General features: G+C 39.1%; 1 protein-coding gene across 2 annotated transcripts; it reads right to left on the bottom strand.

Moving 5' to 3' along the window:
- On the bottom strand, positions 1–8195 carry CLK1 (CDC like kinase 1). 2 transcript variants are annotated; one of them, XM_030855095.2, is made up of 13 exons: positions 8045–8195; positions 6735–6898; positions 6186–6414; positions 5086–5176; positions 4620–4686; positions 3383–3499; positions 3126–3292; positions 2200–2294; positions 1983–2112; positions 1215–1297; positions 684–763; positions 495–585; positions 1–371 (listed from the first exon to the last, which is right to left on the bottom strand). In XM_030855095.2, the coding sequence occupies exons 2-13, from the start codon at positions 6896–6898 to the stop codon at positions 228–230; spliced, it is 1458 nt and encodes a 485-aa protein (XP_030710955.1). In that variant the 5' UTR covers positions 8045–8195; the 3' UTR covers positions 1–227. The 2 variants fall into 2 exon arrangements, with proteins under 2 accessions (XP_030710955.1, XP_060158062.1); XM_060302079.1 differs by lacking the exons at positions 5086–5176; positions 6735–6898; positions 8045–8195 and having other exon boundaries at positions 6186–6325.
- Positions 8196–13125: the final 4930 nt, after the last annotated feature.

Raw genomic sequence — 13125 nt, 5'->3', positions numbered from 1 at the left:
TAAATTTTGTAAGTACAAAAATTTATTCTGAATAAATCATTTTGTAATTACTGAAAGATGTTCATTACTTTACTTAGCTAATATTTACTTAAATCGAGTTACCCAAACAAAATAAACATGGCAATACAAAAATGTAAATTTACAAAAGCTGTACAAAATAACTTAAATTTAAAAATTAGACTGATACAGTCCATATGATCTCTTAAGGGAGCTATACAATTATAGATTTATATACTTTTTTTAAGGGGGTAAAAGAAAGGATGCTTTAAGGCTTCTTTAAGAGTAATCCTTTTAGCTGGATCATACTCCAACATTTTCTGAATGAGGTCAAAGAGAAGCTCATGTTCAGCATCTTGAGAAAGCATAAATTCCTGAAAGGAAAATAAATACAATCAACAGCCTTTTCTACTACCACTTATTATAATTTTATTTCCCCACCAAAAAAATAGGGAAAACTCAAGGTTTTGATCACTTAAGCAATGACCCAAGCTTACCTTCAGAGGTTTACAGCGCCTTGAAACATATCTGCCAGCAGAACTATGTTCATCCCAGTCTAATCGATCATGATGGAAATATTTACGTTTCCTAAGAGTAAGTCCATATCCATTCATGTTTATAATGTTGACAATGAAAACTTAAAACATCTAGCAAAGGTGATCGACGGCACTTACTCTTAAACATACCTGGTTTTCTGTATCATATGTTTTGGCAAAGGTCCAAGAATCCTTTCCATCATTGCCAAATGTTCCTTACTATCGTGTGTCTAAAACAGTAACAAAAAGTTATTAACTACCTCTATTTGCACATTGTGCTTTGTTCTTATTTAACACAGCTGCTAAATTTTTAGTCCATAGGTTACAGGTCACAAAGGAAGGTGATCTCTAAAACAGGCATACTTTTAGCAAGTTACAGCTTAGAAGTAAAAATAATTAAGGCCTACAGAAGTTCACCAACAATTTCCCTAAACAAACAAAGATAACTGTTTGTAATATACTTAGAAATGTTTCCAATAAAATGATAAATTATAAAGAAAATACAAATGCCCAACAGCATCAGAATTACACGTGGTTTTATTTCTTTACCTTTACCTACAATTAATAGTCTATAATGAGAGAGAGAAAAAGCGCTACCTAAATGTGTATACTTTGTGTTAAATTCATATAAACAGGCAATTTATTTTTGCAAAGTCATTGAAACAGATCATTGTCACTTACTGGAAATACTGTAAACCCAAGGTAATATTCAATAAGAATACATCCTATACTCCAGACATCACATGGCTGGGACCATCCTAGGGCTGCAAAGTAAAGCAAATTGTTAATGAAAAACTCCTCAATATTTCTTATCAACATTTTAAAAAACAAGGATATAATCTGATGTTTGAGCTGGAAAGATCCGAATGGAATCACTTAATCCAAGCTTAAACATAATACGATAGCATAGCATGTAAGAATTAGTTAGGGCTCTGGAGACATCTAGTTTCAAGCCCCAAATCTGGCTTACTCTTTTGGGACTGATTTGGGGAAAATTTTTTTCCCTAAACCTCCATTTACTAACTTGTAAAATGGGAGCAAGCTACACCATGCAAAGACTAGACATGACATGTATGAAGTATAACAGGCATTGTATGATTATGTTTTAAAATCCCATCACGGGATTTCCCTGGCGGTCCAGTGGTTAAGACTCCATCTTCCACTGCAGGGGGCGCACGTTAGCCGCACAGCCAAAAAATAAATAAAAATAACATCCCATCACATATTACAAATGTGCAAACTGAATTCTAGAAAGATTAAGCAACTTCTCAAAGTCCCAGAGCTGACTACTTGGAATAACAAAGAGCTTAAAACCCTTAATGTGTTTTACTATACTAATCCCTAAAAGGGAAAAAGGTAGTCCTACAAACACCTAGAACTGTAAATAAATTTTAGTTAGCTTCAATAAAGACATACACAGGTCTCAAAGCACAATTAAGAAATTCTTACCTAAAATAACTTCAGGTGCCCTATAGTGTCTTGTAGATACCAATGTACTGTGATGTTCATCATCATATGTTGCACTTCCAAAGTCTACAACTTTAACATCTGGATTTATTAAAGTACGTTCATCACGTTTCTGAAAATCATAAATGATTAAGGAGGCATTACATTAAGGTGTAAAATATTCACTTAAAACTATGAAGATAAAACATCAAAGACTTACCATTTTGGGATTATATGCCTCTGTGTAGTCAGACTGTACAAATAAGATGTTTTCAGGCTTTAAGTCTGTGTGAGTCAACTTATTACTGTGCAGAACTGAGAATGAAACAGAAAAAGTTCCTGTATTCTAAAAATTGAAAACCAAAACCCTAACCAAACCCCAAAGCCCTGTAACAAAAATCCTCTCTGAATGCCTTTTCATGTCCAAATAAGTGGTCAACATTCAATAGCCTACTACAAAACCACCAGGGACTAACACCTATTACCCCTCTAAAAAGTTACTTCACTGACAGCTAACTGCTTAGAAGTATCTTTCTCTTATGAAGCTGAGATTTGCCATTCCTTAATTTTAACCCAATGGTTCTAGATTATCATTTTTAGAAATTAGAAAAGTTAAATCAGTCTTATACAATTTATTATTATATGCTGGACAATATTCTCTTTACTGAATGAAATGCAGTAAACTGACCAACCACTTGTAATCAACCACATCTGTCTCCTACCTACTCTTAAACAATGCTTTTTTAAAAAATATAATTTATTTATTTATTTATCTATTTATTTTTGGCTGTGTTGGGTCTTCATTGCGGTGCGCGGGCTCCTCATTGTGGTGCCTTCTCATTGAGGAGCGCAGGCTTCAGTAGTTGCGGCTCGTGGGCTCAGTAGTTGTGGCGCACGGGCTTAGTTGCTCTGCGGCATGTGGGATCCTCCCGGACCAAGGCTCGAACCCGTGTCCCCTGCGTTGGCAGGCGGATTCTTACCCACTGCACCACCAGGGAAGCCCTCTCCTACCTACTCTTAATTAAGTCAGGCCTCCAAATCATATATGTTAGATTGTACTTTTTTCTTTTCAAAGATTCAAATTGGTCTGGCATTAAAACCAGTCTCCATAAACTCAAATTTCTGGAATATATGCCAAACACTTACAATTCACAGACTTGCATATCTGATATGCCATCTTCCTGATATGATCCAGTCGAAAGGGCAGAAAACCATTTTCCTTAATGAAGTCATAAGTACTAAGTCCTAGTAGTTCAAACACAATGCAGACATGACCATGATGTTCAAACCACTCCAACATCTCAACACAGCGGCTATAAACATATGAGAAAAAAACTGAGTACAGCCTCTTACAATTCAAATCTACCCGAGGCCATTTTTCTAAGTTCTATTTTGATACTTACAATGTTCTGCTGGGGTCTGTTGTATTTAAGTGTTCCAGAACTTGTATTTCTGAGCGAGCAGCTTCACAATATCTATCCACATTTTTAACTATTTTTACTGCTACATGTCTACCTCCCCTGTTAATGAAAAGTTAACATTAAAAAAATGATAAAGATGATGTCCAATTCCATTTTTCCATCACTCTTCAAACTGTACTACTTCTATTCTGACCCATTGTATTTGTTTTTTTGAATTTATGGTCTAGCATTCAGTTTTGTCTAATTATATGTAAGTACTCTAACTTCAACTCAGTGTAAGCAACTAGAATGACCTTTGGGCATATGGTAGGGTCGGTAACACATGCTGAATGACAGATTTTTTTCATCAGACCACTTGAATTTTTTTTTTTGGTCCTTTAACTACATACCAATAGCTCTAATTTAACAATACTGGGACATTACCACCTCAATTTACATTCCAACTAAGAAGTAAAACAAATGTACATAGAGCAGTTTCTTCCTATAATACCAGTCACTGGCTAGTAACTCCAATCTTCTTTTGGTCCAGGTTACCAAAAAAGTTGGGATATAGTGAGGATGAAGAGTTCTAGTTCTCAAAACCTTACCAACCAATAGTAGGAAGCCTCCTCTAATAATTCATTTAGAAAAGCTTTGCCATTCCAAAGGGAAAAAAAAATCAAACAGGAAACAGAGTAAAGAAAATTTCTTACACTATGTTAAGAAATTTCAATCAGTTGTTTGAAGGGCATAGATAATTAAACTTATGACACCAACCTAGGAGAGTTCTCAGCTCTAGCTGTGTCACCCCTTATCAATTAGGTTACTTTCTAAAAATACAGGTTTCCTAGGTAAACTACCCTGAAGACTGGTTCAATGTCTGGGGTAAGCAAAGCTCCACAGACTCCTAATATAAAACCAAGGCTAAAATCTACCGATCCAGGAAAAAAAAAACAACAATGGCCACAACTGTGCCCAGTGGGACAACAAAAGAATACTTTCTGAAACAATAAAATCTATTCTCAGCTTGTAATTAGAGACTTACACATACTATTAATAGCTACTACTTAAGAACACAAAAGGCTAGTAACTTTATTGGAGTTTCCTATACACAAGTCAAAAATCCAAGCTAAAAGGGTATAATGATGTGTCTAATTCATGGTCAGACTTTATCTTAAAGCTGAATAAATTTTCTATACTGTTCACCTTCCCAAGTGCAATCCCAGGCCAGGAGACTTACGCTTTATGATCAATGCACTCCATGACTTTCCCAAAAGCTCCTTCACCTAAAGTATCTACAATTTCATCTAAAAGAGAGAAATAAAACTCAGTTATACCAAGAAGTGGAAACAGTTTACTTACAATAAAGGCTATCAAATGCAGATTATTCTAGTTGATGCTACAAATTTCCTTAGTCACTAGATATTTTATTGGTCAACACTGCCAAAAAACATATATAATTATTTTTAGGTCTAATTTCATTCTTAAACTAATTTCATTAACTTGATTTACTGTTTTGGAAGTTCTGCATAACAAACATTAAATTTCTAAAGAAAGTAAAAACACAACCCCCCCCACCAAAAGAAATGGAAAAAAACAAAACAAAAACAGAGAAAGAAAAAAAGATTTCCAAATCCCTGAAATCTTAATCTATATATAGATTATGTTATCTGAAAAGTTAATAAGTGTTGAAAAATATTCTATACATCTTGCACTTAGTACGTCTCCACTCTGACAGATCAGGTGACCCTCCTCATCATCCTCTACACTCCTGGTTCTTTTCCTTCGGTGACTCTTCTGGAAACGTCAAGTGGGCGGCACCAAGATCATCCAGCCAATCAATATACCCGAGTGAATTCAGGGCAGAATACGAAATTCATTCAGCGGGGAGATATTCAGGCATTCAGATACACGCCAGGCCACAAACGGTTGGCAGGAGCAATTTCAAATTCAGTCCCCAGAAATTCACAGGGCACATAGTTTATGTTAACAGGAGAAAAACATGGCAAGGAACAGATTTTCAGATAAGATACTCAAAGTGGCAAGGCAACAAAACATAATACAATTGTTTTTCTTTTTAAAAAAATGCTTAGTTGTAGCACTCACTGAAACATAATTTTAAGTTTCTAGTGTCCTAATTTAATGTTGCAAAATTGCAGAATATTTACTTGTCAAAAGTAGACTGTGGCCAAATTATAATTTCCCAGCTAAACTAAGAAAATAACAAAACAGCAAATAAAATTAAAAATCCTAATTTTGGGGAGAAAAAAAATTGGCATACAAGAATAACACTATGGTATTTAAAATGTCATCTGAGCTTGATCTCCAAATTAACCCATAACCCATAACATTCAAATCTGTTTAAGTGGTTTCCTTAGTGAAAAAAGGATTAGAGAATATGCTTTGCCAGAACAAAGAGGCATGCACGGCATAATCCTCAGTCGTACAAATATAAAAATTCTACTTCTATTTGTAGTAAGACTTTAACAAATCACATTTATTGAAGTACTATAAGAAAACTTTCAGAATATCTTGTAATCCCTGCTATAAACTAACCTAAATTACCTCCTGTCACTGGAATGACAATTAGTTGCCAACTACTAATAAAATCTATTACTATATTAACTATACAGATATGGTATTTGAAGAATTTCCTATCCAATGCACAAACACAAAAACTCCTGCAAGTTAAAATCGAGACGACTTTATCTTAAACAGAACTTCCTCAAATGATCAAACACAATTTCAAGTTTTCCTGTTCCACAAGGGAAATAAAATTTCCAAAATATTTTAAAACAGCTCATACCCCATGTGAACGATGATATGAAGTGCTGTGGTGAATTCTGTGTTTGCTTTTATAACTACTTCTTCCACTTCTACCAGAGGACTTGCTACTATGGTTCTGATATCTGCTTTCATGATCTCTATGACGATGTCCAGGTTCACATCCTTGACTGTAGTCATTTCTGTATTCATCAATGTAGCGTCGACTATGATAATCCTTCCCATTTATGGATCTGCTTTCCAGATAATAGCTAGAAAAAGTGAAAATGCATTTTCAATGCTCTATGTTAATCCCAAATATCCTCAAATTCTCAGTAAATCTCTTAAAACAGTACTCTTAATAAGATTTTACGCTTTTCTTACCAAAAAGCAAAAAAAAAAAAAAAACCTCCCAATTTTAAAACCATTACAAGTTGTCACTGGAAACAGAAATGGTAATCAGTTATCGTAAGTCGCCTCTAGTTTTAATCATGAAAATGTATTTTTCCGCCGGTTTTACTGAAATACAACTGATACGTAACACTGTAATGAAAATATTTTTATACTGAGACACTATAAATATCCTCATTACCTATCAGATGTTTTAGAGTAATTGAATCTGCAGCGCTTGTTCTCCCGTGCACTGCTATGTGATCTCCTCCTCCTTTTATGACTGCCGCTGCTGCTCCTCCATTTTCCATAATCCCAATCTTTTTCATCCCAATCAGGACAATAAGTTCTCTTTGAGTGTCTCATCTACATAAAAGACAAGTTTTTCCCAGTTAAATATTACCCCACATGTCAACACTGTTGCAAATTCACTCTAGTTGTGACGTTTTATTGTTTTTAAATCAAAGTTTAAAAATCATTATCACCCAACCTGAAATCACTGATAAACCCAATGATTTTTTTTCTGCTGCCTCAAAATCTAGAGTCTGAATTTTATTCATAGATATTCTGCATTACTCATGTCACGCTCAGATTTACTAGAAGAGGGTTGGAAAAAGAGAGAGGAGGAAATCCCAATTTCTGAACGTTGGGAAAAATCCTCTCCTGCCAGAATCACAAATTCGTAACAACTTGAAAAAGACGTTATACACAAACTTTTCACCAACTATCGTTCATATCGGTACTGACTGCCCGGGCCTCACCTCGTCTCTAAAGGCAACTCAAAATCAAGAAGCTCCAATTGTTCTGGGCAGGGAGGTCTGCAAAAAGTACCTTGGCTAAACGGCCCCACTGCCCGACTTCTCTCACGCGCTCCTTCAAATACGCCATATTATTTTTCTTTCCTCGAGATCCTAAACCTGACTTTTGTTTACACCACTGAAGGCAAAGGCACGCGCCATTTTCCCCGGAATCCTTTAAGACTCAACTGGACATTAAGTGACGCCGCCTTACACCAGGTCAACGTGTTCTTCCTTTTCATTTGTTAAGAACACTTCCTCAGAGGAGCGAGACTTAGGAAGATTCCAGAACCCGAGTCAACGCCACCCCCCGCGGGCTGCCTTGCCGTCTCCGCCCCGCCGCCATTTTACAGCCCGGCCGAGGCCTCCGCCGCCGCAGACAACATGGCGCCCGTGAGCTCCGGGGCTCGGCCCTTCCCCCCTCCCTTTGGGGAAGGCAAACGTTCGAGAACCTTCCCCCGCCTGGCAAACCCTACCGCTACCTTCCACCAGTGACTGACTGGAGCGTTGCGGTTCAAACAGAAATTCGCAGCGACGGGCTTGGCAAAGCATGGAAGACGAGCGGGCCACCTTTGTGCAGCCGGGAGGGTAGGGAAAAGGGGGTCACCATGCCGGAGACTGCGGGCGCCCAACAAGCTTGGAGAGGAGCGTCACGAGCACTCTCGAGGCACAAAAAGAGGCCCTGACACCTGGCCTGCTTCCTCCCGCGTCTTACCGTCCTGGAAAAGAGTCCAAGCCTAAGGAGACAATGCTTGCGACGCGACCACGGAGAAAACGCAGCTGGCTGCTGCGAGCTCCGGCAGCAAAATGGAGCTGACAGTCACCGCGTCAGGACTCTCCTGGAAAACACGATGACGCTGCAAGCGGGCCTCCGCCTCCGGGCGGGGCGCGCAGGCGGGGAGGGCGGAGCGGACTCCGGCTCCGACTTGTGCGCAGGTTCTGGGTCGGGCGCTCAGCGCCCAAGGGTGGAGGGAGGGAAGCTGTTGCTGGCCGCCATGTTGGCCCCGCTCTCCGTTCCGGCTCTGAGAAAATATTGTAAGAGTTGAAGAGAAGAGACTCGCTCATGGTCACTAAAAATTGTGTTTGTGCAGACCTCTTAGAGAACGGACTTGAGGTTATGGGGAGGGGGAAGGGTGAGCTGTGACAGGGCGAGAGAGAGTCATGGGCATATACACACTAACAAACGCAGTAAGGTAAGATAGCTAGTGGGAAGCAGCCGCATGGCACAGGGATATTGGCTCGGTGCTTTGTGACAGCCTGGAGGGGTGGGATGGGGAGGGTGGGAGGGAGGGAGACGCAACAGGGAAGACATATGGGAACATATGTTTATGTATGACTGATTCACTTTGTTATAAAGCAGAAACTAACACACCATTGTAAAGCAATTATACCCCAATAAAGATGTTAAAAAAAAATTGTGTTTGTGAACGCTAGAAATGAGGAAAAGTGAGGGAAGCAGGGTACAAAGTAGCCGGTACCCTATTGCAATCGCTTAAACGATGCTTTAAAAAAAAAATACACCATCTGCATCAAATAGCCCCAAATTAGGAATTGTCTGGATTTGGGCTTTTGTTAAAGTTCTGAGACCTGTTTAAAACTAGTTAAATCTTCGGTGGCTGGGACCCACACGCACTGAACTTGGATTGTAAAGATTTTTCCCGAGGTTTTAAAAGTCGAAGAAATGTGAGAGCAAAAGCCTGGAGACAGAAAGTGGAACTCCTCACAAGCAACATTTCCGCATTAAGCGAGACCTCTGCGGTGTAAAGATGAAGTAAACTGTAAAAGGGGGAAATGGAAGGTCATTAGAAGAAGACAATTATCAGGAAACAACCTCTGAACAACAAAAATCAAGCTGCAATTTTTTTTTCCAAGCTGCAATTTGATGGAACAAAGTAATTGAAAATCCTGACTCCCGCGCCCCGCCCCTTCTCCATTTGTCACTTGAAGAAAATCACGTACTCATTACAAATTTAGTGGAACGCATAAAATTATCACGTATTACGGTAAAGCGTAATCTTACTGGCTTTATTTAGACAGGAGAGCAGCGTAGATAACTTGCCGGATACGGATGCACAACTGCTGTAGGGTAAAGTGATGAGGAATATGCATCCCCAGAAACCCTATGCTTGTTTGCATTTCTTAAGCCGCTTCTCAAAATGGCTTTCAAGATGCTTTAAAACCATTAATACCTAGATTCTTACATGGGGTCAGGATCACTAAGTACAAGGTAGTATTTCACTTGTGAGGGAGAAATTTCTCACAGTAACTTGTGAAATTTACAGCTATTCGGTATATGTTTAACAGCACATTTAAATGTTAAGCAAAACCTAGGGAATCCCAGTCCTTGGAGTATAACAGTTAATCGAAGTCGTTGTGCTAAACACTGTACATAAGTTCTCACTTAATTCTAACAGCAATCTAAATATGGGCATTAGCCATGTTCTGCTATTATAGGTCAAAGTTGCAGTTTGTGCAGACAGCAATTTAGAGTATTTAATTTCTTTAGGCGAAATCCTCACAGTAAAATTACAGGGTAAAAGCCAATGAAAAAATCCTGTACATGTTGCCAAAATTGCTTTCCAAAATGGTTTTAAATTTAGCAAAGCCCACATACAGCCGATTACTGGTTCAGGATATATCCAAAGTTTCATTAATGAAGTTAGCCATTTTAGTGCGTCTGTTAGTGCATGCTATGGGCTGTTTGAAGGGCTATGCCCCCCTCCCATATACTCATGTGTTTAAGTCCTAACTTCCACTCCCTCAGAATGTGACTGTATTTGTAGTGTGGACTGAAAAAAATGCACAATGTGAGAGTAGTGAGGTAAGTTTTATTTGGGGCAAAATGCCTGGGGAGATAGCCTCTCAGCTCTGAGGAACTGCTCCCAAGAGGTAGGGGGAGAAGTTAGTGTTATATATGATTTTAGTGAAGGGGGATATGTGCAGTCAAGCACACCTTTTGTCAGAGGGTTGCTGCTAGTCACGAGGAGCAGGTAGGTGTCTCCATTAATGATTTTAGTGCTTTTCTAGATATGAGAAGATGCAAGAAATTGGGCTCATAAAATCTTCTGAAAATATCTATCTGAAGGCCTGTTCTGCCTGTTTTCCCCAAAGCACAGGGTGCCTCATGCCTGATCTCCACTCTGAACTCCTTTCAAGGAGTGTTGAAAGTCAGTGACTGCAGTGGCTAGTGACTTCACTCTTATACACTAGAGCCAGATAGTAAGCGACAATTTTTAGTTGGCAGTAAATAGGGTCTTTACAGAGGTAATATGATTAAATGAGGTCATTAGGGAGGGGCCTAATCCACTTTAGCTGGTGTTTTTATAAAGAGATTGGGAAACACACACCCAGAGGAAAGATGACGTGAAGACAGGAGTTGGTCATCTGCATGCCAAGGAGAAAGGCCTCAGAGTAAACAACCCTGCCCACATCGTGATCTCCCAACTTGTCTCTAGAACCGTGAGAAACTTTTCTGTTGTTTAAACCACCCAGTCTCTGGTACTGTACTTTGTTTTGGCGGCTCTAACTAAGTGAGTGCATAACATTAAAAATTTGTTATTTTGGTGGATACTGAACTTGTAACTTTATTTTCTAATTAGTGAAGTTGCACATTTTCTCTTGTGACTTGTCCATTCATACCTTATTGCTTTTCTGTACAGTTCTCTTTTGTCTTATTTTCGTGCAGTTAAACCTATTCCATCTTTACCTCTGTCAAGTTTGTAAACTGAGAAATTCCTTTCTTCTTCAGAGGAATTCTTTGAAATGTTTTAAATTTTTCTTCGGTTTTCTTTAAAAAGGCAACTCTTTTATCCATCTGGAATTTTGATATATCATGTGAGGTGAAATTCTTTTGCTTTTTTTTCTCCATGTCATTTACTGGTTATCCTAACACAATTTATGGAATAACTTTTTTTTTGGCTGCACTGTGCAGCACAGGGGATCTTAGTTCCCTGGCCAGGGTTCAAACTCGTTCAAACTCCTGCAATGGAAGCAGAGTCTTAACCACCACCAGGGAAGTCCCCTCTTCTCTTTTTTAAATGATTTTTGGATACTGCTTTAAATAAACTATGTATACACTACTGTTTACACTCTATTATTCTAGTCTTATCCCTCACACGTCACAGTTTTAATATTGATATTTGCAGCTTTATAAAGATTGGGATTAATTCCTTTTTCATTATATTTAAAAAATTTTCCATTATCATGTATTCTTCTAGATTTGCTTTATAATTATTATATGGAGTATCACTACCTGAACCACAATTGGTACAAATTGAATTTAAAGAACCACCAATCCATTAGTGAAATAGTAACTGATCTATCCACTTTACTAAACTGATTAAAAGTTGAGTCCTTTGTATTAAAACTTATCTATTTACATGTCTCTTAGGTCCTGAGACTGTGCTCCCATGGAGTAGACAGTGTCCGATGTCCTTTGTATCCAAACCTGGAAGAAGCTCAATAAATTACTTACTAGTTTTAGTTGTTCAAACAACAAAAAAACATGTCTTCAGAAATACCCACCATAGAGATTAAGAATGTGTTGCTAAATGGATTTGGAAATTTCCAAGTTCAACCAAGGTATGAATTACAACTATTCAATTTGCCATTAACCAAAAGGTCTGCAAGCCTTCTACTCAAGAGCTCCAAACGAGTATCTAACAGGACTCAAGAATTCTAATGAATTCAGGTACAATTCAAGAATGGTGGCTGCAGCAAAAATAGCCATGAAGTCTTCCCTCCCCTGAGAGCAAGGGAGACAAAGGGAGCAGCGAGCAGGCAGAGAAGCAGCACAGCCGGCCCTGAGAGTTAATCATGTTGCGATGTAAATAGAAGTGAGTTTTCTTTCTCCTTCTCCTGAGAGCAAGGGAAGAAAAGGGAGCATCGAGCAGGCGAAAGAAGCAGCACAGCCAGCCCTGAGAGTTAATCACTCCTTGTTTAACTGTCACTAATTTGCAGTAACTGGATTTGTACTTTACAAAGCGAACCTCACTCCCTGACACTACGTAATTTACCTTCGGCACCCATCACCCCTGACTGTGTGTTACATACCCCACCTCTCACTCCGGGCACTTACATTCTACAGGCCCCTTGTAACAAATCACCCCCTATAGTTTTTGAATTTCAGAGACAAGGTCACAGGCCGATAAACGAGAGGCAAATGGACGCAGTTTCCAGACTGCCAGACCCCAATTACCAGGCAGCCTGACGCCAGCTATGACTGTTTTGAAATAATGCAAAGGAAAGGAAGCATGCAAGACCTTCACTACTTTGATCCTTACCATATACCCCGGGCTGTGAGCCCCACATCTAAAATCTCCCGATTCCCAAGGAGGGGGGGCACAGTTGAGGTGCTAGCTTGCTGTCTTCCCTTCTGCCTAGCAGAAAAATAAAGCCATCTCTCTCTTCCTCCAAAATCCCTGTCTCCGTATTTCTGTTCGGCCTCGGTGCACAGGGAAGCCGATTTTTCGGCAACATGGTGAAGCAGATTTCAGGCATAGTTTATATTATCCCTTAAACTCGTATGAGTTTTAACTCCCTTTGCTGTGAAACCATGATTATTTGGCAACTTCTGATAGTCTGGGTCAAGGGTTGGCAAACTTTCTTAAACGGCCAGAGAGTAAATATTCTAGGCTTGCAGGCTATTTGGTCTCTGGCACAGCCAATCATTTCTGCTCTGGTAGCACAAAACAACCAGAGCTACTGCATAAACATGGGAATGGCAGAGTTCCAAGAAAATGTTATCTGCAAAAACCGGTGGCCAGCCCGAGGGCTGCAGTTTGCCAACCTCTTGTC

Source organism: Globicephala melas, chromosome 7 (genome assembly GCF_963455315.2).
Source record: "Globicephala melas chromosome 7, mGloMel1.2, whole genome shotgun sequence".
Classification (NCBI taxonomy): domain Eukaryota; kingdom Metazoa; phylum Chordata; class Mammalia; order Artiodactyla; family Delphinidae; genus Globicephala; species Globicephala melas.
Note: the sequence above shows the minus strand (reverse complement) of the source record. Positions and strands in the feature narration are given on the sequence as shown.